The 24690-nt window shown below is 45.3% G+C and overlaps 1 protein-coding gene across 19 annotated transcripts in view; it reads right to left on the minus strand.

The window, feature by feature from the left end:
• Window positions 1–24690, minus strand: part of PTK2 (protein tyrosine kinase 2) — a 189657-nt gene that overhangs the window by 130312 nt on the left and 34655 nt on the right. For 14 of the 19 annotated variants that reach the window (XM_018058616.1, XM_018058633.1, XM_018058632.1 and 11 more), the window contains 2 exons: window positions 14704–14843; window positions 9333–9648 (listed from right to left, as the gene is read on the minus strand). The exons of 3 other annotated variants lie outside the window; for them this stretch is intronic. In XM_018058616.1, coding sequence (XP_017914105.1) covers window positions 9333–9429 — 97 coding nt within the window. In that variant the 5' untranslated portion in view covers window positions 9430–9648; window positions 14704–14843. The remainder of the gene's footprint in view (window positions 1–9332; window positions 9649–14703; window positions 14844–24690) is intronic. 2 more of the 19 variants (XM_018058629.1, XM_018058623.1) reach the window with 1 other exon arrangement.

The raw sequence follows: 24690 nt of genomic DNA on the forward strand, positions 1-24690 counted from the left end.
GAAATACCTGAGTTTCTCTAACACAAACTTTTTGCCACGTCACTTTCTTAGTGACCTCTGTTCCTGTCACAGTTCTTTTCTTCACTTATGTCAATAAGATATAAAAGACACCTACCTTTACTAAGTTCTGTTGGCTGCAAATCCAGAACGTCTGGCTCAAAAGCAAAGCCAGCATTCCTAGAGTTGGCTGTTTTTTTCTGTAACTTCATGTATGTTCGATTAGAGTCCTACAAAGTTATTTCCACCGAGTAGTAAAAGTTTTTGCCATACTGTGTCCTTAATTTCTAAGATCCCTAATTAGTTAGAGATATTGGAGACTTAAAAAAAAAATCCTAAGGAAATCGAGAATGGCAAAATATAACATATATCTTCTTTATAAAACCCAAATTAATAGTGTGCTGATAAGATAAAGGTATTTCAGATGGAAAATTAAAAGCATTCAGAGTATGATAATCTATTTGTTTATATTTTAACTGTGACCTGTCGTGGTGACAGAAATCAACTCAGGTTTCCTTTCCACGGGCACCGACTGCAAGGGACCAGAAGGGAGGCTGCTGGGAGTTGATAACCTTCCAACACGGATTCGGAAGGGGGCAGAAAACCTGGGCCTGGCTATGTAAGATTTATGTACTTTACTGTATGGATGCTGTAACTTCAATTACACATCTTTATTTACAAATATGAGAACAAAAAAGGTTTGTCAGAAGACTCTTATCCAACAACTAACCAAAAGAAAGACGCAGTGCCAAAGCACACTGGTTAAAATTAATTGCCCAAGCCACAGTTACAAGCCCAGCACAGAAGCAGTTCACACGGACACACCTTATAAATGCCGACTGTTCTCGACATCTGCATTTCTGCCTCTGCCACTCTCTTACTGGCACGTGCATGTGCTATTTTGAAAAACAAATAAAATGTGTGATGCTTGCAAATATGAAAGTACTCATTTACCATCTTTTATGAAAGGAGTTTTTAACTGCATTTATGATATATGGCCATACATATGCACATGTATGCATACTCAAGACAGATGTCTTTTAAGACTCTATTGAAAAATATGGGACATTATCGCCAAAAAATGCAAAGACACTAATAAGCACAAATTTTTACACGTGGCTGCAAAATTCATTTTTCCTTAAAACTGACACATGAAACCTAGCTCTAAGATTAACAGTCTAGCCAGTACCAACATTCATTACAAATAATTAAAACTGCCACTTAATGAGTGGCTCTACATGCAAGGCATAAACACACACTGTCTCATTTAATTTCATTTTCACCACAACTGTTAGAGGCGCACAGTCCTAGCTCCATTAGCAGGTGTAAAGTCTAAAATAAAAGTCACTATATTCCAGGAACACAAAGCCACTCAGTGGCTGGCTTGTGACCGTCTGAGACTGAAGCTCTGAAAACTCTTTCAGGTCAGGTACACTACAGGGGCCCATCAGTCTGGCCTGACGACATCCTCTGCCCCTAAAACCCTGAAGCTCAGTGACACGGCCCACTGCTCTCAGCACGCGTGGCTCTTCACCACTGCGTCCCAGCAACACTGGCAAGCGCTGAGCGCACTCGATGGATCACGAGTGACAGGAAGAATGCTGTGTAAAGCAGGTCCCCGGCCTGCACAGGGACTGTCAGGGAGAAAGCCTGTGAGCTGCACGTCCTGTCGCAGGCACACATCTGCCACAACTTCTCTGGCGTTCACTGGCCATGGTGGAGTCACACGACAGGAGGAGGGCCATCTCCCCAGCGTTGCTGGTAGCATTCAATAAGCAGCTACTGGGATGAAAAGAACGGATGGCAGTGTGGCTGGCTGGAACGCTGGACAGAATGGGTGCCTGGGTGAACCTGGGCCATACGACACAACCCCCCGCAGGTCTCCTGGGAACACCCTGTCTCCCTGGAGCCAGGTGAATCCCAATTACGAATGAACACATTAAACATGACAGACTTTCTCAAACACTTCTTTGTCACTAACTAAATCTCCCAGATGAAAGAAACATAGTTACAATATTTTTCTGTATTATTTTATAATTAAAATACTTAACAATGTAAATTAAAGTAGAATTCATCACAGCAGATGATCAAAATCAATGTAGAAAACCTACATTAAATTATTCCTTCAGCGCTTCTAAGTTCACGTCTAATACACCACATACAGCATCAAAAAGCTTCACCTGTTTAGGAAGAAATTCCTTCAAGGAGTCCTTCACACAGTAGGACTGCCACTACCTGATCGCCCCTCTCATACAGTTGACTCGTCTCTTTCGCACGGCAGCTCTACGCGGTGGCGCCCATCAGTCACCCCACTTACACGTGTGGTCACTAAGGCACCGAGGTTAGGCAACTGCCCCAAGTCACACAGCTGCGAGTGTGCACGCTCACTTCCACACCAGATCCCAGCCGGTCCAGGGGCGAGCCACAGAGCCTCAGCACAGCACATAGGGGGTGTGCAAGCCCCTGCACAAATGGACCCCACGCCAACCCCTAGGCAAGTTCGGTCAGCTAGGTTACCTGCATCAAAACCACTGAACTACCTTATAATTTTATTTAGTATGTCCTGTACTTTCCACCTACTAACTCGGCCTTCCCCGGACCTGCATGTAATGCACTTTTCCAGGAACCCCTAATGAGAGGTCCTCCTGAGAAAGGCCAGCACAGACAAGTGCACTGAGCAGATAGTGCTGGGAGAGGCCAGGGAAAGGAAAGGTCCAGCTCAGACGTGGGACATGGCCGGGTTCCTGCACAAGGTGAGTTCCAAGCTGGGATCCTGAGAACGGGTGTCAAAGCCTCAACCTGACACAAGACAAGGCGGCTGGTGTGGGGAGAGCGCCCTGGGGGCCAACACGAGGCCAGCGTGGCTTCAAACTCAATCAGCAGGGGAGCAGGACAAGGCCCGGTGGCAGAGGCAGGTTCAGAGCCTGGCCACTGTTGGGGTTTGCACCTGGGCAGGCATTTAAGTCTGTTTGGACCAATCTGAAGGCTTCTGTTATAATCCAGACAGGACTGACTATGGCCTGAGACCAAAGATTTGAAAGCTATAAAAATATCCAAGAGGACAGGATTGATCAAACTGCATTTGTAAGACTGAAGGAGACAGCAGCCATTTTTCTGGCCTGGCCAGCTAAGTGGGAAAGTGATAGCACTCCACTGAGATAAGGAACACAAGAGGGGCAGACCTGCTGGTGGAGGGAGCTGGGCAGGAAGGAAAAGATCAATTCCCCTTGGTGTTTGTTACTGGGAACAACTCGGGTCCAAATGACTGAGCTCAAGCCAGATGAAGGAGGCACTTCATGCCTCCGGTTACAGGAGGGAAGCGGGGAGCCGGGACTTCTGGACGTTTCCTCTGGAAGCAGGATGAGGGGCGGGCCACCACAGCTGCTCGCAGGCTGGGGAAAGGGGGCCTGACACACATGCCTCGGACATCTTGATGCGGGTTCTCTGAAGCCTTCTAAAACACAAACAGGATTTCCCAGCTGCACTCCTAAGGAAGAGGAGTAAACCTGCCTTGGGAAAACACTCCCACTGGTGCATTCTCGAGGTGGGGGGGGGAGGGGGGAGGGGGTGGCACTGGTCAAATCAAAACAGCATGAGGCGAGCACTCCCCATCTAGAGCTGACCTGCTGTTCACAAATGAAGAGCCACTGTCCTAACATGCAGAGATTGATCTCGACTATCTTGATTTGAAACACGCTATTGTAAAGGCCACTCATAAGACAAGGGCCAGGGCTCAGAGGTTTACTTCAAGAATTATTCATGCCGCATTTATGCCAGGACTGTTCTATGCACTTAAAAATGAAATCATTTAATCCTCATAATAACCTTCTTTTACCCACTTTCTGGATGTGGGAAGAGAGAAGCAATTTGCCCAAGCCCACAGGCCTGGTGAACAGGGCTCAGCCAGGCAGGGGAGCTGCAGAGGCCAAGCCTTTGCTCAGCAAGGCCTGCCACCCAGGGTGTGCTGCGTCTGCACCTTCACCTGACAACTCGGTCACCAGCAGGCCGCAGCACTGCCTGGCGACACAGCAACACACAGCCCTCCTTCGTGGCCACCCCCACGGTGTGTCTGCCGAGAGCCAGCCGCAGGGGGCTGCTGCTCCCGCCTGCTCTCTCACAGCCAGTTGCCCGAGCCACTTGTTCCTGCCGGGCCCCTGTGGGCAAACGCAGGGGACACATCTCCCTGAGAGTAACAGGTTCTGCACAAACATTTACTGAGCCAGCTTCTAGTATGGATTAAAAAAGCCTTAACCCTAACCTCAAGAGCGTTCAGCCTAATTAGGAGACAGACACACACACATACACACACACTCTCTCTCTCTCTGTCTCACATGTGTGGCTAATGACAACTATAACAAATACAATTTAAAAATTAATTGTAAACACTTTAAAAAAAAATCAGTATCACTAACCATAAAGCCACTATAAAGAACTCAGTAGTTATTTACTTTTCAAAAACTCTGCACCACCCTTCTCAAGGCTTCTGGCCACGCAGACCTCAGGCACCTGCCCTGGAGGCGCCTGACCTCCTGAGTGAGGAGGCCTGAGTGAGGAGGCCGAGAGCAGGAGCAAGACAGACCGGTTCCCTCCGAGGTGTGCATTTCACCGCAGGGGGGCAGGGGAGTACTGCTGGTGAGAAGCGCGAAAGGGAAAGGCTGGGAGCGGCAGGAGGGTCCCATTCCACACAGGGTGGTCAAGGGGGTACACTCAGGCCTTACTGTCCAAACCAGGAGAGCTGGCAGGGCCGGGGGTGGCGAGTGTTAAACGGATAAACCGGGGCACACGCTTTCCCCACCTTGTCGAGAAGGCCGTATCTAAGCAAAAACCCCATGTCCTGCTAGAGCTCTAGGGCCACATGTGGAGAAAACCCCGGGAAGAACGAGCGGCCCCTTCTCCAGACACAATGAGCATGAGTGAAGGGTCTGAACCCCCACTGGACTGGCCCTGAGGGCGAGGGAACCAGCGCTGCCAGGACTCTAAACAGGAGTGAAGAGGGTCCACGGCGGTGCTCCAGTCACACCAGTATCCTGGACACAGAACGCACCCCTGCTCCTCACGGCCCCGCCCTCCCTGCAGCAGCAGGAACCTGTTACTGTCCTGTTCCTGGTTCACCATGAACCCACACACCAGACACACCTGCTCCCTGTGGGGGACACAAACAACTGCACCAACATTTACACAGTGAAGTCCCTGCGAAGTGAGGAAAGGGACCAGCACCAGGGAGACACGCAGGGAATCGGAGCCGGGTAGCTAGGGCTTCCTTCACAGAGGGAACTGTGACCGGAGAGGTGTCCTGGGAGGGGGACTCGCATCCACACCTGAGGAGGAGTTCAAGGAACTGGCGGATGGCGCCCGAGACAGGAAGATGGCGAGGGGCAGAGGCAGAGGACGTGTGCCTCCCGTGGGGTCGGGTAAGAGGAGGACGGTGCCCGGGGAGGGCGCGACAAGGCCCAAGGCCCAGCCATGGAGACCCAGTCTTCAGAGGTGGGCAGAGAATTAGCAAGGAGTGCCCTCAGAGAAACAGGGTGCAGGGCAAGGCTTCCCTCCTCACCCCTTCCAGTGGCCTTGCACAACTCAAACTACCATCAGTGGAGAAGCCCAGGCTCTCCAGAACAGGCCCACATCATTCTCAGTGCCTCAGCGTGCAGATCCCTAGAGCACGGAGGACCCTCCCCACCCTCTCGGCCAGAATCAAAGATGCCCCAGACTCTACCAATTCAGGTTTCTTTTTCACTCAGCAAACAACTGCTGAGTGCTGTTAATATGTCCCACCATGGAGGATCAAAAAATAATGAGACCCGAGCCTGGCTGCAAGAACCAGGTAACAGGAGACAAGCAACCAGGCAGAGCTGTGTGAGTCACCAGCCACACTGGTGAGGGTAGGGCCCAGCCCTGGGGCCGGCGAGAGACCGAGGGCCACACACGGAGCAGAGGCCTGAAGGCTTCATGGGTAAAGAAGGAAAGTTCCAGCAGGAGCAGCAACATCACAAGAGGCCGACAAGGCCAGCCCAGCAGGGGCCTCTCAGAAAGCTAAGTGCGCACAGAGCTGAGAGGCTGGGGCCTGCAGGAGCTGGGGAGGGGAGAGAGGGCGCAGGAGAGGCGGGCAGGGCCTCATGCAGGCGCAGGGTGGACGGGACCCACTGAGGTCAGTGTGCCCTGGGGGCCGCTACATGGAGGCACTGCTCCCTGTGCTGGGCACTCAGAAACTCAGGTGTCCTCTGGAAAGCATCTGATTTCTTTGACTGTAAACATGCAGATATCTAGATAGCTACACGGTAACTATAAAATGGTTCATACACTTATATAAAAATATACTTTTAACCTGTCTCCCCCACAAGTCCATTAGCTCCTCAAGCTGTCAGACCACATGGCTGTGGTCCCACAGGCATGGCAGAGGACCAGGAGGTAATTCCCAGCGCAGCCATCAGACCCTGGGAACCGACCTGGACCCATCTGTTGAGAGAACTAGAATGCAGCACGTGCGCTGCTACAAGAGGAAACGCAGAGACAATTCACTGCTTTTGCTGAGCAACTTTTAAGGCAAGTGGATTAGCCAACTCTACATAGAATTTGCTCATTCATTAGGTAACATTTATTTATGCCAATTACTTGTCAAGCAGAAAAGAAACTTGACACAACCCCTGGCTTTGTTAAGTTTACCATCCAGCAAAGAAGAGATCAAACAAGTGTAATACACTATGATCGATAACAGTAAACACAAGACAGAAGCAACGACTCGGGAGGAAACATCAGAGAGAAGTTGGTTTAGCGGAGACCTAAGGGTAGGCTGGAGCTGGCTGGGCAGAGGAGGAAGCAAGGAGCCAACGGCAGGTGCAGGAGGCCTGAGAGGAAACTCTGGGTGTCCTGGGCGCTGAACAGTCAACAGGGATGGGAGGCCAACGGCCCAGAGCTGGAGACAAGGGCAGAGCCAGACGAGGCACCCTGCAGGCCAGGTGAAGGGGCTGCAGCTTCACCTCATTCTAGAGAGAAGCCACCAGGCAGTTTTAATAATAACACCAGATTTATGTTTCTACAAAATCCCTCCAGCAGGTATGTGAAGGATGAACACGTGAGAACACAGGAAGACAAACAGGAAGCAACTTCCACAGCCCAGAGCGGGAGAAGGTGAGGAACCGTCGGGATAAAAAGATGGATCCCCTATACATGGAGGAAAACATCAGAGAGGCACCCTGGGTCTGGTGGTATGATGATGAACTGAGTGGATGGAGCTTTGACACGTTTATTAGACAGAGGATTTGGGGAGGAACTGATTTCAGTGGCAACAAATAAGAAGTTCCTCTGTGGCTGGTATCAGATGCTTACGAAAAACATGTAGGTATCAAGAGACAGCTGACCCCTGGACTCTGAGACACAGAAGAGAAGAGAGGTTATACTCAGAGATGGACAGATGGATGGATGATGTTTAAAATACTGATACAGAAAAAACATGATTTTAACCACAGGATCCAGAATCACACAAAGGAACTATTAATAGTATACTCAATTTCAATCTACCACTGAAAGATGGGGGGTAGCGGGGGGAGGGAATCAACAGCACATTTGTTCCTGACAACCAAATCTGACACCTCTCAATCCTTCCTAGTCTTTCAAAAGAACAAAACAAACAATGCACACATTGATATAATCAAAGAACTTTCCAAGGAGGACTTTCTGCACTTAGCAGCCTTGCAGCCAATTACACAGCACTGTAAACATTTACACTTACTTCAATAGTCTGAATTTAAACTGTCTTCAAGCCTAGGAAATTATGACATAGTTGAACACAATTTATAACTACGTCTTCTTAAATATGTTAAAACATGTTAAAATACACGCTTCCTCGGGTGCAGCCCTAACATTAAGTTCATCAGTACGATGTTATTATAGAAAAGACTCCAGACTCTTTTAAGGATAAAGGTTTCAGTTCAAAGTACACAAATATGGGTCTTATTACTTTTAGCCTATTCTAGTAAGGATTTTACACATCTTACATCTGGCCATGGCTGTTCTATGAAGTTAATGTGACCGATGAGAGCTAGTGTGAGCTTCAGGACATCCAACTGCAGACCGAGCTTTGGATACACAGTCTCTGGGTTTGAGGTCTGTCTCTATCTAAAAGAAGTGATTTTACACTTGAAAATAACCAATTCAGCCAATTCCTGGATAGGAACACTGCTGTCCATATCACACAGCAAAAAATAATTGGGATGAACACCTAAGGGTGAGAGAGTAAGCAGAGAAGGCAGAGGGGCCTGTCCTGAGACCGTGCCTTCGCACTGACACCCATGGGGCCCTGGACTCGGTCCCAGGAGTGGACAGGGCACAACCCCCACCATGCTATTAGAACCTGCTCTGCAATGGTCCACCTGAGAAGACACCTGTTCCAGCCCTACAGGCAGACGGACCTGACCTCAACACCCTCTCTACCTTTTCCCTCTTGTGTATAGGTGAGCTCTTTTCTCACGCCCACAGCCCACCTCTATCAGAAGATATTCGAATAAAAATGTCTCTATTTATTTACTCTGCAGTCAGCAAACATAATGGAAAAATAACTGCCTGCAATCGATTGCTTTGGGACAAGCAAAAACACTATAATCTCTTCCAAAGTTCATACTTGTAGTAAGATATTTAGACTTTTTTTTTCAATAATAAAATATTCACTACTAAAGTAAAGCAGCCTACCCATTTTGGTCTTATTCATATGTGAATTATATGCATTCTTAATTTCTAAACGTGTTCCTCAAACACGTGTTACAATGAAATGCTACATTTTGTGTTTTTATTTTTACATAACTGAAGCCTCTAACCACATTACAGGGGAAAGTTATTTATTCACAGCCCTGCCGATCTTTAGAGACAAGCCCACCTTGCAATAACAAGGGGTTTCCAAATAAATATACAATCTTTACAGTGAGTAAAGGAAACCAATTTTTGAAATAGTAAAATCTATGTTATTCTTTTTCCTATAGTCCTGTTTAAACTAAAAATTAGTCTCTTTATCCTTTAAAAATTTCCACATGGCAGAATGAATGAGGACACCTTGATTAAAACTCAAAACATGAAACTTTAAGAGACATAGGACAGGCTATAGAAAAAAAATATTTTACTCACTTAAATGCATTTTCATAAAAACAATTTTATTTACTATTTGTTAAATGCTCTCTAAATGGTTTTATGCAATATTTGCAAACCCATACCAAATATTTTCCATCTTTCCTTAAATTTAACTGTAAATCTATTTGAAATAAGTCCTGACAAACTCTTATCCACCTTTTTAGTGCAAAAGCATGTATCTCAATAAAACTTAAACTGAACAGATTTTTAAGTATTTATACCTTTAGCCCAACACACTGGAAACGGACTACAGCCGCTCTTCTCCATAGACAGCGCCTGGGGTTCCAGGGCCCCTTGGCCCACCACTTCCAACAACATAAGCTCAGTCCTAGAAAGACCACGCCAGGAGTCCGCGCACCAAGTCCCCGGTCATCACTCCCACCGGACTTGCTTCGATCCACATTCAAGACTAAGCTTCCCCTCTGCGCTCCTTTTTTCAGAGCTTGAGGCAAAATTTGGGAGGTGTTCCTTCTGTAATATTTTCCAGCAGCTTGAAGAATGCCTCTCAGTTACAGAATCTTCTCAAGCTTCCGCAATCTGAAACACAGACCGTCCTGGCCGGATTAAGCTCCTGAACAGAAAGAAACCAGCAAGTAACATGACCCCAAGGATCTGTGTTCCTAGATTCATTCAGGGAAGGAGGGCGAGAGGGCGGGGAGGAGGGGACAGAGAAGGAGGGACAGAGGGAGGAGCCCTGGGCCGCTGGGAGCCTGCGCCTTATTAATATGCTAATCTCACCCTTCTGTTCAATTCATCTGGCTGACTTCTGTTTACAGAACTGACAGGCGATTCTAAAACTGGGTAAGCTGCAAATCAAGTCTGACCCAGATCAGGTCTGAAGGCGCCTGTGCAAACCATTTTTGTTTTCAAAGTCGTGCTTCTGGCATTTTACCAGCCTAATTCTGACCTTACAGTTAAAAATAATTACTTTAATGAAATTAGAATAATTTTGAAAATAAAATCCTGATCAACACTAAAAACAAGTCTATAAAAACTATGTCCATAGGAACCCAAATATATTTGAGGTTAAGGTATTTCTTCAGATTGATACTTGAAAAGTAAGTTTGTAAATTTATAAAAACTATTTAGAAAAGATATAAAAACAAGAATGTGAGGTTGCCAGATACTTTCAAAATTAATTTAATGGAATACTGAGGGATCCAAGATGCATTTTTTTTTAGCTTTAAAATATAATGATAAATTCATACTGAACAAGCAGGAGAGAACAGTCTAATAATCTGTAAGAGCAACTTTCTTTAAAAATGCAAAGCTACTTACTTTCTTCATTCAAACTGAGAGATAATCAAGGTCATCTAAAAAATTCAGCTATCTGAACACATTCCACACTTAGTATCTGAGCAGTGAGATAATATTATCTTAGCAGGAAGATAATAAATAACTAGGCTCCTAGAACCTTGCCTGAGCACAGTTTAGCCCTCCTAATATATGGGTAATTTTGTTAGTAGAAAACCCCACACGCTAATAAAAAGAGAAGTACTCTACTTAACTGTGAACAGGATCTTATGACCACTAACTTCTGGGGGGTGGGGGGTGGGGACTGAACAAAGGCTGTGTCCAGGGATGCCTCAGGGCCGAGTGTTAAGCTTCAACAGCTCAAGATGCTGCTCTGTCCACAGGCTTTACCTTCGGGCTCCTAACTGCAGGCCTAACTCAAGTGACTGCCCCTACGCCACAGTGAAAACTATCATTTACCACAGAAAACTCTGAACTCAGGCAACAGTGGGAAGAAAGGGGGCTCCAGAAAACACAGGCAAGCTGGCCAGAAAGAGAGCAGAAGAAAGAAGCAGACAGATTCGGTGTTTGTCCTGAAAACCAGCCCAGGCTGCCCCGCTACTGAGGCAAGCCGAGGACAGAAAGGCCCACTGCCGCCACGGGGGCATCGAGGCACATCCCAGGTATCTGGGCGTCCGGTTCAGCCCCATAAGCAGGGCTCAGGGCTTAATCTGAACCATCAACCAACAGACTACAAATGGCCCGAGCAAACTGGGAGTCTCTGTTGGAGCGTAAGATTCTCAAAAATGTAAAAAACAACTCAAAGCTACCTTCCCTTGTCACCAACTGTATTCCACACAGCAAATACTGATTACATCTAATTTTCCCATCGAAGCAAAAACAGCTCCACCACCACTTCAAAACATGAGTAAAGACAGGGCCGGGCCTTTCAACCAGGCAGAGGCATGGTCACTAAGACCACCCGCCGTCCTGAACAGGGTCTCCACCCTCAGCCCAGAAGGCGAGGTGGCAGCTGTCCAGAGCATCGGGTGGGCCAGAGCACATTGAGGGGAGGGAGTGCAGCACAGGCGGACGGCGCCCAGGAAGAGCGGGCGTGATGGGGGAGCCTAGGGTCCAGATGAGGTAACCAGCCAGCAGCAGCTTTCTCTCCCTCCAACCAAGCTAACTGATACTTTATTTCAGTATCCGAATGTCACCTTCTGGTGTGCAAGGTCGAAAAGCTGGAAAGATACAGAGAAGCAAAACTTCTCCAGGACAGGAAGACCTGACGAAGCAGCAGCTACAAGGAAGTTCAGCACCTCTGGTGGCGGTGGGTCAGTCGCTAAGTTGTGCCCAACTCTGTGACCCCATGGACTTGTAGCCTGCCAGGCTCCTCAGTCCATGGGATTCTCCAGGCAAGTATAATGGAATGGGTTGCCATTTCTTCCTCCAGGAGTTTTCCAAAGCCAGGAATTGAACCAGGGTCTCCTATCTTGCAGGCAGATTCTTTACCAACTGAGCTACAAGGGAAGCTCTCAGCAGCCTCGGGGCTGCTGAAAAGAAAAAGAAAAAGCCACGGGTGTGACAGCAGAGAAGGATGCAAGTGCTCTGGGAACGGCAGGGCAGCACCTGCGAGTCAGCCCTGTGCCAGCTGCTCTCACAGGAAACGCAATCCCAACAAAGCATTTCTTCCCCCGTGTCTACAGAAGAGGATCCTGACGTTCCAGGTGGACCTGCCTCAGGTCGAAGAGCTGAAAAAGGACGAGTCCCAGCCAGGTTGGTGTTATCTCTACTCCTGTTTTCTTTTTGCTAAACATTAAAACACTTCCTGCTTTTAAACTCCCAATCCAGTGACATCTTGAAAAGAACAGGAAAGGCCTACAGTTAATGGCAACAGAAGTGAAAAAAGTAAGCAATCCCCTTAAGCTCTGATTTATGAAATTCTACATGTTAATACAGAAAGTTCTTTGATATTTAAAACAACTTCTTTGTAATATCTGTCTAGCTAAGAACAACTAGTTAAGTGTAAGTCCACTTAACAAGTAAACTCTTAATTAAAATTTACAAGAAAGATTACTATTTGCTCAGGCCCCAAGCCTTAGTCACCCTGACTCCTCTCTCTGTCTCTGAGGATCAAAGCAATCCATCAGCAAAACCCATTATCCTTGCCTTGAAACTATACCTGGGCCGTGACCTCTCCCTGCCCACTGCCCTATGTTTGCTGCTGTCCTGCACATGGGTCAAAGCCATAGGCCAACCCCGCTCCCCCATCTCCAATCAGGCTGCGCCATACTCCACTCTCAACCCAGCAGCTGCAACTGACCCTTCCTTTCAAATCAAGCAAGCACACCATTTCACTCCTTTGCTAAAACTCAACAAAAGTTCTCCAGATCCCCAAGCAGGTAACCTACACACTGAGCATGGTCTGCAAAGCCCTGAAGGCTGCCCTCCCACCCACACCTGGGGTCCTCACCAAGCCCAACCCCGGGGTCTTCTCAGCTCCAACCACACTGACCTCCACTCTGCCTTGAGCCCACACCAGGCATGCACGACCACAGGGCCTTTACACGGCCTGTCCCTCTAGATGGGACGCTCCTGTCTCAAATAACCACAAGGCTCAAATGTTACTCACTCCACTCACCTTGTCTAGAAGTCCACAGCCATACTCTAATCCCAGTTCCATCTGCCCCAAAGCACACGCACCTCCTACAGCCCCCCATGACTTATCCCTGCTCTGTGTCCCCTGCCCAGCGTCCCCTGCCCAGCTGCCCCACCACAACACACTCCACAGCGGGAAGGACACCCCTGAGTCTGTGCACTGTCCCCAGGGCCTCACTGCTAATACAGTCAATACAACGTACAGGCCGCACTCCACACCGCCTTCTCACCCCGTAGGTAAGGAGGAGATGGCAGAGGGCAGTCTAGGTTCTAGGTGTGAGAGACCGACACTAAGCTCCGTGACAGCATGGCCAGCCTTGGTCCTGGGCACTGCTTCACCTCCAAGATCCAGCAAAGGAGTTTGAAAAAAACCCACAGAATGAATACGTTCATCATACTTGTTGCAAACTTTGCTTTTCCTTCCAATAAGAAAGGAAAAAGAAAAACTGATATGAATTTTAGGAAAACCATATGGAAATGCCCTTCCCCATCTGACATAAAAAACAAACCACACTAGTGAAGTATTCTGATACTCCGAACAGAACTTCCACTGCAGATGTTAAATAGAACCAAATGATACTAGTGTGTAAGATTAGAGAAAACCACTGGAAGGCTAGCAAAGAATGCTATGAACAAAGTTAGTGACCAAAAGAACACTTCACATACTGTGTAGGCACATACTGTGGGCACTACAGCTCAGTGGCACTGAGCATGGTCTGGCTTCCCTAGAGAAATCTGGCCTGAAGTAAGAAAGTCACCAGGGGGGACTTCCCTGATGGCCCAGTGGTTAAGACTCTGCTCTTTCGATGTTGGCGGTGGGGGGGGGGGGACGTTACTGCTCAGGAAACCAAGATTCCACATGTCCCATGGTGCAGCCAAAAAAAGATTAAAAAAAAAAATTTTTTTTTTAAGAAATAAAGAATCTTTAAAGTAAGAAAGAAAAGAAAGTCACTGAGAAACAACTATTAAGAAACAAACTGCTTACAAACATAACAACAGCGGCTCACAAAGATACAACCCGGATGTTCCAGTTCTCATACACTTCTCACGGTTTCCGCAGTTTGCCTTAAGTTAAGACCAAAACTCCTCGGCAGTACTTCTTAGAAGAGTAAAGCACTGGTAAATGGTTTTATGTCAACCAACAAGAAGAATTTATAAAAACATATAAGTACTTCACATTATATACACAATTCAAAATTTATCTTCTCTTGCCTTTCTTTATGCCTCATTAATCAAAAGTTACAGATTTAAATAAAATCAACACTTTTACAACATGGTACGTCCATTAGCAACTGATAGGTACAACATATCCAACTTCTGTCAGTTGGGTGCCTGTTCTAAGCTTACTTCCATTCAGACTCAGATCAGATTAATCTATTCTTTTTTTTTTTTTTTTTTTTATTTTTTTTTTTTTCTTTTTTATTTTGTTTGTTACTTCCATTCAGACTCAGAGAATTATCTATTCAGTGTCACTGTGACTCAATGTCTCCATCACAAACACAGAAAAAAAAGTTTATGAAAGTTTTAATATCAATAAAAATTATGACTTGGTAAGAACTAAAGAAACTTAGTCTTAACAATGGATATTAATTACCTTCTGAAGACAAACAGACAATAGGTCTCAAAACACAACATACTCCAAAAAGTGATGGTACTGGTATTACTTGCTTTCCCAGTCAAGTTTCGTGACAATTACCATACCTCCCTTCCGTTACTCTGGAGGAGCCCTGGGGAAGTTGAGGAAGGCACTGACTTGCAACTGGAAGATGCAAAGGAGCCCCAGTTCTACCCGTGGGACGAAGAAAGAATCATTTCACCATCCTGAACTTCAGTCTGCTCACCTGGAAAACAAGGACAATGACTATCACTTACTGAACCGTGAAAATGTTAGTCACAAAACAGCACAACAGCAACACTAATAATAAGGAAAATATGATAATGATGATGCCAAGCCAGGCCCAGTGCCAAGTACTTTTAAAATACTGACTTATTTAGTTATTAAAAACCACTCCCACGAGGCAGACTCTATCACCCCCACTGCACAGATGAAGAAACTGGAGCACAGAGAGAGAATCTGTTCCAGGTCACAGGGCTTCTAGGAGCAGAGCTGGAAATCAAACTCGGCCAGGTAGGCCCACAGTCTGTGCTCCCTACTGATCTGCTCAGTGTTCGTGCGTGCTCAGTCGCTCAGTCATGTCCAGCTTTTTGTGATCTCATGGACTGTAGTCCACCAGGCTCCTCTGTCCGTGGAATTTTCCAGATAAGAATACTGGAGTGGGCTGTCATTTCCTTCTCCAGGGGACCTTCCTGACTCAGGGACTGAACTCGCTTCTCTGGCGTCTCCTGTACTGGCAGGTGGATTCATTACCACTGTGCCGTCTGGGATGCCCAACTGGCTAAGTGCCTTACACCTATTTTCTCAATTCACACAACCAATGATGTAGATGCTGTTAAAATTCACAAGTGACACGTGAACAAACTGAGGAGCAGAGAACTGAAGTAGCATCCCTACCGTCAAGCTAGCTGGGTGGAGCTGGGATAGCACCAGCCAGACCACACCCTTCAATCACCACCCCAGGGATGCTACCTGCAGAGGCTGCAAAGCCTTCCAGAGAGGGGTGGGAGGCAGGCCCCACCTGGCCTCTGGAGGATGACTACCGGGTCACGGTGAGGACCAAAGGGACAAAGAGGAAGAGAAGAAATGTGCCTGAGGGCAGAACACGAGACAGACAGGCCACTCTGTCCCCAACACAGCACCCCACGGTGGTCCCTGGTGTCAGCAATCCTGCCCAGAACACACTCAGACAAGATGCTGAGCCTGCAGCTGGTAGCTGAGAGACGCATCCAAACCACCAGGAAGACACCCATCCACCCTAATGGATGAACCCACACTCAAGAGACGAGACAGAGGGAAATGTCTTCTGAACAGGCAGAAAGCCCTGAACCTGTTATTAATCTACATAATTCTGAACTAGAGGATTCCCAGAGACACTGCTGCTGCTGCTGCTGCTGCTGCTAAGTCGCTTCAGTCGTGTCCGACTCTGTGCGACCCCATAGACGGCAGCCCACCAGACTCCCCCGTCCCTGAGATTCTCCAGACAAGAACACTGGAGTGGGTTGCCATTTCCTTCTTCACCCAGAGACACTAGTTCATAGCCATTTCTTATTTATTTTGCCACATAAAAGATCAGCACTAAATTCCAGGTTAAGAATCAGTTGAAAGTTTATGAGGGAAAAAAGGACCCTGAAATGTGTGAGAAGATGCTGCTATAGTTTTTAAAAATACAATGGGCAGCAGGGGCACAGTAACACGGGGTGAGAGAAGACATTCACCGAACCGGAAGTTTCAACCTAAATGTATTTAACATGAAGTAGAGGGCAGTTTTTGTGTATATTGACCAAAAAGACACAAATAATCAAAGGCAATCAAGTAGTTAAGTAATATGTTGAAACTGTTCAACTTTGAAACTTTTATTGAACAGGCATACACATACCCAACTTACCTGATCATTTCATCACCATATATTTTTTACCCTACAAATCCAATTTATCCATAGTTTGACCACTCACCTTATTTAGCAAACAGTGACAGTATCAAAGCACTGGCTCCCCGAATTAGGTAACTGAAGCGGAAAGAGCCCAAGAGAACCTCTGGCATCTGGTTAAAAACCAGGCCGTGCGGCTGCAGGTTGTAAGCAGACAGCTGTAGCTAAAAGGGGCACTGGGGCCAGGGGGACCCCTGCTGGTAAATGAGCCTCTTCTACAACCTACATTCCTGAGCTATAAAGAGGGACACATCAACCACCTACATTTCACATTGTCCCTCACAGTGGCCTGGAAAAAGAAGGCGTTTCTACAGTGTAATCCACTAGAAGCCCCCAGCAGGGATCCAGTCCTTCTGCTAGTCATCCTCTGAGTAAGAGGCACCAATGAGGCTTCTCTCTGTCCAAACACAGCTGCACAGTGGCTGGCTTCGTTTGTCCATCTCCCTCCTCCACACCTCTCGTCTTGTCACACTGGTGTCAACAGATGCTATTCCAACTCAGCCAGAAGCATATAGAGTCACTTTTTCAATTCTACCCCAGAATTTTTTATCATTAAAAAGTTATTAAACTCAGCCATAAAAAAAGAAAGAAACGATGCCATTTGCAGCAACATGGATGCAACTAGAGATTACCATACTAAGTGAAGTCAGAAAGAGAAAGACAAACACCATACGATATCACTTCTATGTGGAATCTAACATACGGCACAAATGAACCTTTCTATTAAAGAAAAGACTCACAGGGAACAGACTTGTGGTTGCCAGGGAGGAAGGGGAGAGGGGAGGAATCGCTGGGAGTCTGGGTTGGTAGATGCAGACTGTTACATTCAGAATGATAAACAAGGTCCTACTGTACAGCACACAGAACTATCTTCAATATCCTATGAAAGCCATAAGGGAAGAGAATACTAAAAGAAGACTGTATGTATGTGTATAACTGAGTCACTTCTCTGTACAGTAGAGATTGGCACATTATAAATCAACCATACTTCAATTTTTTTAAAGTTATTAAAACCAACGCCACCCTTATCAGGATGATTATTACTATTTTTTTAAAAAAAATATGAAAATAACAAGTGTTGACAGAGATGTGGAGAGACAGAAACTCTTGCATACCATCAGTGGGAACGTAAATGGTGAAACTGCTACAGAAAAGAGCAGAGGTTCTTCAAAGGAGTCAAAAATAGAACTACCACATGATGGAGCAGTTCCACTTGAGGAATCCTACATCCAAAAGAACTGAAGGCAGGGTCTTGAAGAGATCCGCACACCTCTGTTCACAGCAAGTATCCACAACAGTCAAGAAGCAGGACACAACCCAAGTGTTCCTCAATGGCTGAATGCAGAAACGCAGTGCACATTACAGTGGAACATTATTCAGCCTTTGAAAGGAAGGAAATCCTGTGACCGGTGAAATAAGCACAGGTACTGTATGTGTACTGTATGACTCCACTTACTCGAGGCATCTAAAGTCGTCAAGCTCATAGGAACAGAAAGTAGAACAGTGACTACCAGGAAGCGGGGAAGAAGGGGAAAGGGGTACAGAGCTTCAGATTTGCAAGATAAGCCGAGAGATCTGTTTCATAACGATGTTTATACACTTAACACCACTGACTTGCACACTTAAAAACAGCCAAGACGGCAAATTTTACGTTCTGTATTTTTTGCCTATCCCAATAAAAAAATGTTAAAACCACTTTAAAAGAACGCATCTCACGTTTCACAACAAATCTGCAAATACGACACAATTATGTCTACCTGTATGGACAAGAGGGAAAGCCTGGAGACATCAGAACGAGCCTGCAGTGCAAGAGGAAGAAAAAGAGAGACAACAATCTATCCTGGACTAGGCTAGATACCGGCCCAGCACTGCTGACACTGGCCCGGCACTGGACAAGGGGCTTTATGTGGCTCACAGAAATTAACCCCTGAAGAAAATCTGAGATCATCACTAGTATCGCCATTTTCAAGAAAAAGGAAACAGGCTTACAGAGGTACAGGACATAGGATCCGATGAGACTTTGTAAAAGTAAGGCCACACATGACTCCAAAGCCAAGACAGTCACCTCTCCATCTCCTTAAGCCTGAAAGCCCCAAGCTGTCCATTCAGTTTGTTTGAAATATTCCTTGAATTCTGACCTTGCCACACAGTAGATATGTGACCTGGGGCACTTTTTTTCTTTTTTAACTTCTCTTTGACTTGGCTTTCTCATCAGTTAAATGAACTTTAAAATGACATCTACCATTCACAGCTGTTAGAAGAATTAAATATCGTAACATAAAGGACTTTGACATCATCAGGGTATTACTTTGCATCTTCCGGGCTGGCACAGTGACTTAATAAGCACAGAGCCCGGGTCTCCAGGAAGCTGAGAGCTCACAGAGGACAAATACACAAGTCCCAATAACCATGCTCCCGGCAGACTGGTCGAGGAAACCCCCAGTAAACTTCCTCTACTGTTTGAGGCTTAAAACGATTCAGAGGTTTATCTGAAACACTGAAAAAACTGGGAACTGCCTCCATGCTGACAAGAAGGAGAATGAGCAAATAAAGCCTGGAACATTAAGATGAGTGACTACATACATGTGTTAAAAAAAACGGTGTTTGCTGAAAATTTTTCATTGATACTGGAAAATACTCATTAATTTTAAAAAAAGGAACATATTCTATAGAGAATTAGGTAACTCCCAGTTCTAAACTGCAAGGATTTTCAAGAAATATATTTTAAGTAATAAAAATAATAAACGAACACAAACTTTAAGCACTTATATTTAAAGGGCGAAAACATGAGTTGTCTGGGTTTTTTTTTTTACCTTAAATAAGAAAAAGCATTAGCAAATTAAACCCAAAGTAAGTAGAAGTTAAGAGAGAACAAGGAGCAGCACTGGGGCAAAAGGAAAAATGAGTAATAATGACCGTGTCTTCATTAAAAGTTTGGTTCTATCCATCATGGATCTTTTGCATTGATTCTTGACTTCTAAAAATACTGCTAAAACATCACTTATCTTGATAACTGAGTGTTTTGGGGTCCCTGAGAAATGCCTTGCCAGAGTCCTGCCCACACCTTCCCATTCCCACACTCCACTTCCACCCACTGGCCCATCCGCCACAACCCCAAGGCTCCCCACACCTAGTGCAATCACCTAGAGCTGTGTGAAACCAGAAACATTTCTGCCCAAGGCGTGTTAAGTACAGTCACTCGACTTTAAAAGTTCCCTCTGAGAACGATAAAAGGATTCAACACGTCTTTTTAAACACGAGAATCACAGTAACTAAACTGTAAAAGCATATCTATTTTCTGGAAACAGTCGCGATGCATTTTTTACACTGAACCAACAAACTCCTGAATTCATTAATGTCTGACCTTAATAGGAGGCAAGCCCTAAAAATGGGTAAGCAAAATCCATGCTTGCTTAAGGCTATTTGCACCTCTTAAGAAACAGCAGAAACCCTTCTTATTTAGGTCCTAAGAGCTGGAATAAGAGCAGCAACCACTCAAATTCACAAGCCACATGGGCAGAGCATGACGGCTTCACAGGAGAGGACAGTCTGTAACAGCTCATTTATTCAAAGATTCCTCCTTCCCCCTTTTTTTGAGATGTCTGAATCCAAGGGAGGTGCAACAGCATGTCCCCTAGAAAAACAGGAAAAGTGCATAAAGTACAATAATCAGAGAGATGCTGGGGAGTGAGAACAAGGGGGCCTAAGACTTCAGAGGGCGAAGAACCACAAAACCGAGCGGGTCTCCTGCAGCTACTTTGAACTTTGGTGTTTATTTGCCAATCCTGTGAACAAGAAGGAGGCTGAGAACCCTGGCTCGGCATCCACAGAAAACTGCCGCCAGAGGTCAGAGAAGCATGAGAGGCGTTGGCAAGCTAACAACCTAAAAGCCAATGTAGCATCTTTCCCACCACACATTACTCAGCAATGAAAGGAAGGGCACTGACGCGGGCTGCAGTGTGGATGAAATCAGAAAACATTATGTTCAGTGAGAGAAGCCCAACATCAAAGTGTTTAACGTGCATATTAAATAAACACTATATAAAAGTTTCAACCTAAGTCCCACGCAAGTTTTAAATCTAAAAAATGATTCAAACATTCTACCTTTACCTATAGTTCTTCAATCCATTATAAGATATTCCAGAAAACATTTTTAAAAGACTTCCTAGAAAGATCGTCTTTTAGAGAAGAAATTTCTTCAGTTACATAAAGCCATTATACAGCTTATTCTTCTTTGGGGATATGCCCTGTGCACGCATCTTTAACTAATAATTAAGTGGTTCACTCAAAAGCAGGAAGCTAAACATCAGAAACAGATGAAAAGGTATCTAACAAGAACAACTGAAAACATTCAAATTCTGACTGTAGGGGAGAAAATGAGATCTAATTATAAAACACAGGAACATGGGTCTCTTATAATATAACAGTTACTTAAAATATATACATCAAATTTACACATTTTAAAAAAATCTATTTTGCTTCCCATTATGTGATTGGGAGAAGAAGGGCCAAGAATCTGCAAAAATACTCTAAATTTTCTTTTTATAACATTACTGCACACTTTATAGTTATTTCCTGGGGAAATTGCAATTACTTCAGTTGTGCCTTTGCTGCTGCTGAGTCGCTTCAGTTGTGTCCGACTCTGTGCAACCCCACAGACGGCAGCCCATGAGGCCCCACCCCCACCCCCCGTCCCTGGCATTCTCCAGGCAAGAACACTGGAGTGGGTTGCCATTTCCTTCTCCAATGCATGAAAGTGAAAAGTGAAAGGGAAGACGCTCAGGCGTATCCGACTCTTAGAGACCCCATGGACTGCAGCCTACCGGGCTCCTCCGTCCTTGGGATTTTCCAGGCAAGAGTGCTGGAGTGGGGTGCCACTGCCTTCTCTGAGTTCTGCCTTTAAGTAACTCCAAATCTGATTTTGCTTTAAAAAAAAAAGTTATGAAATACATATGTCTGTATAAAATGCATTTAAAGAATTTATGAGAGAACATGCATTTATTTTTTGCTCTACATACACAGTCTGGATATGATTACAGGTGGTTTAAAGCATGGTCCTCTCACTGGGATCCTTGAATTACCACCACTCGCAGGGTTTCCTGTAAAACGTAATTACACATTCCGAATCCCAAGATTTCCGGCATTTACAGCTCTTTCCATGTGACCTCGAAGTTACCACCTATACTTGCTACAATATGATCTCTACATACAGTTGCTGACTGAAATTCTTTCTTCTGCTGAAAACTATACTCAGAACAATCTCATTCCAACATCCACAAAACTTAGTCAATCTCCACCTCATTCTCACAGTTGTCTAAGAAACCCAAGTCTCCTTTCTGTACACAATCTCCTCTCTGTACATCTATCACAATCCACAGTAAACCCATTTTTGTCTCCTTTACAGAGTCAGGCACTGCAAAAAGGCGGCACCCTTGGAGTCTGTTGCACAGCTAAGGAAACCACCCTGCCCTGCTGTCTGGGAAAGCTCCCGACAGCAGCCGCAGCGTGTCCTGGAGTGGCACCACCATCCTGATCACTGCACAAGTGCCATGCAAACACCATGCCTTCTACCCTCTTCCAGATAAAATCCACTTAAGAACTGACACCACTTTCACAATCAGAATATCCTGCAAGAAAAGCTACATCCTGCCCCCTTTCCCATCTTCTTACCTGAATAAAAGTAAGGTCTGGGGAACCGGGGGTTTTGGAAGCAAAGAGAAAGGCAGATACATTTTCTTCAGTCATCTAGAAGTATGCGTCACACAGAAAACTCCTCAGTACCTGATAAGTGCAAGTTCATGCTGAACTTCGCACCTAAGTCAGGTCAAGTCAAAGTCGCTCAGTCGTGTCCAACTCCATGGAATTCTCCAGCCCAGAAAACTGGAGTGGGTAGCCGTTCCCTTCTCCAGGGGTCTTCCCAACCCAGGGATTGAATCCAGGTCTCCCACATTGCAGGAGGATTCTTTACCAGCTGAGCCACAAGGGAAGCCCAAACTAAAGATTTACTCTAAAGATTAAAAGTCACACTCAAGAGAACAAGCACATTTTTAGTGACTTTTTTAAATCTTTTATAAATTATGACAAAATTAAGCACATATGTGATCCGTTTTCTCAAATATGTTAAATACCCCTGTTACTGACATACAAGGCAGTGAAGTTCAGCTCTGAACAGTGAAAATGCAGCTCTAAGACTGACCAAGTCTCACTTGCCCTCAGCTACCAAAAGAGGATCAATTTAGGATCAAGAGTTTCCACATAAACGCGACAGGCAGCCTGCATCAATGCTGCAGGTCCAGAAGAAAACTACCACTTGAGGACACCCAAATCTTTCCCATTTAAATCTGAAGAATGAGTGTGATCTTGGTGCCTGAAAGTAACATTCACCTCTTATTCCAGGTTATGGTTAATGTGATACAGAGGTTATGAGAAAATGTCATACATACACCCAAACACCACTATTCTACCAAGCTTTTCCATTTCAAAACCACTGTCCCTAGCAGGTAGAAACTACGTAGTAGGCACACACTTCATTTTATGATGTGTCACTTCATAAAGGCTTATGTAATGAAAAATCAGTATTTATGCTGTACTAATCTCAATTTCATAAACTAACAAAGATATTTTTTTAAGGGAGACATTGTTACTAAAATGTACATAAAAAACTACAAGAAGAGCCAAAAATGATTCCAAATTTTCAACCAACCATCTGCAAGACTGGGGAAAAACCCCTCCTTCAGCAGCGCAGAGCACAGGGCTGGGGTCACGCAGGTGCCGGGTAGTCTGCGGACTGATGACGATCTCAGGCATCTCCCTTCTCAGGCTCACTCACCATGCCCCAGCTACACTCACTGCTCGTTACACAAACACATCGCTGATGGATGGCAAGTGGCTGGAAGAAAATGACCTCTGCTTGAAGAAGCTGGGATTAACGGTTACATTCAGGACAAACAACACAGCGTGTGGTAACCCAGACGAGAAAAGCTATTTTGCATGAAACACAATGCAGAATACACCAAATATCCCGTATCAGTACAATAACAAAACAAAATGGAAATTAAACCAAAAGAAAGAACAGGCTTCCCTCTGTCAAAATGGAAACTGCCTGAGATTCTGTAGATAGAAAAGTCAGTAACTAGGAGCACACAAATGCTGTAAATGTCACCCTGCTTATGTAACTTATATGAAAAGAGGACATCATGCAAGACGCTGGGCTGAATGAAGCTCAAGCTGGAGTCAAGATTACTGGGAGAAACATCAGTAACCTAAGATATGCAGATGACACCACCCTTATGGCAGAAAGCAAAGAGGAACTAAAGAGCCTCTTAATGAAAGTGAAAGAGGAGAGTGAAAAAGTTGACTTAAAACTCAACATTCAAAAAATGAAGATCTTGGCATCCGGTCCCATCACTTCATGGTAAACAGATGGGGAAACAATGGAAATAATGACAGACTTTATTTTTTTTGGCTCCAAAATCACTGCAGATGGTGACTACAGCCATGAAATTAAAAGACTCTTGCTCCTTGGAAGAAAAGTTATGACCAACCTAGACAGCACATTAACAAGCAGAGACATTACTTTGCCAGCAAAGATCCGTCTAGTCAAAGCTATGGTTTTTACAGTAGTCATGTATAGATGTGAGAGTTGGACTATAAAGAAAACTGAGCACTGAAGAATTGATGCTTTTGAACTGTGGTGTTGCAGAAGACTCTTGAGAGACCCTTGGACAGCAAGGAGATTCAACTAGTCCATCCTAAAGGAAATCAGTCCTGAATATTCACTGGAAAGACTGATGCTGAAGCTGAAACTTCAGCTGAATACTCTGGTCATCTGATGCGAGGAAATGACTCATTTGAAAAGACCCTAAAAAAAAAAAAAAAAGACCCTAATGCTGGGAAAGACTGAAGGAGAGAGGAGAAGGGGAAGACAGAGGATCACCGACTCAATGGACATGAGTTTGAGTACAAACTCTGGGAGTTGGTGATGGACAAGGAAGCCTGGCGTGCTACAGTCCATGGGGTCACAGAGAGTCGGACACAACTGAGCAACTGAACTGAACTGATAGAGAAAGACTGGATAGACAAAACAGGATAGACTCTCACAAGGAAACACTACTCAGCAATAGAAAGGAACCAACTACACAGC

This window comes from Capra hircus, chromosome 14 (assembly GCF_001704415.2).
Source record: "Capra hircus breed San Clemente chromosome 14, ASM170441v1, whole genome shotgun sequence".
NCBI classification, from domain to species: Eukaryota; Metazoa; Chordata; class Mammalia; order Artiodactyla; family Bovidae; genus Capra; species Capra hircus.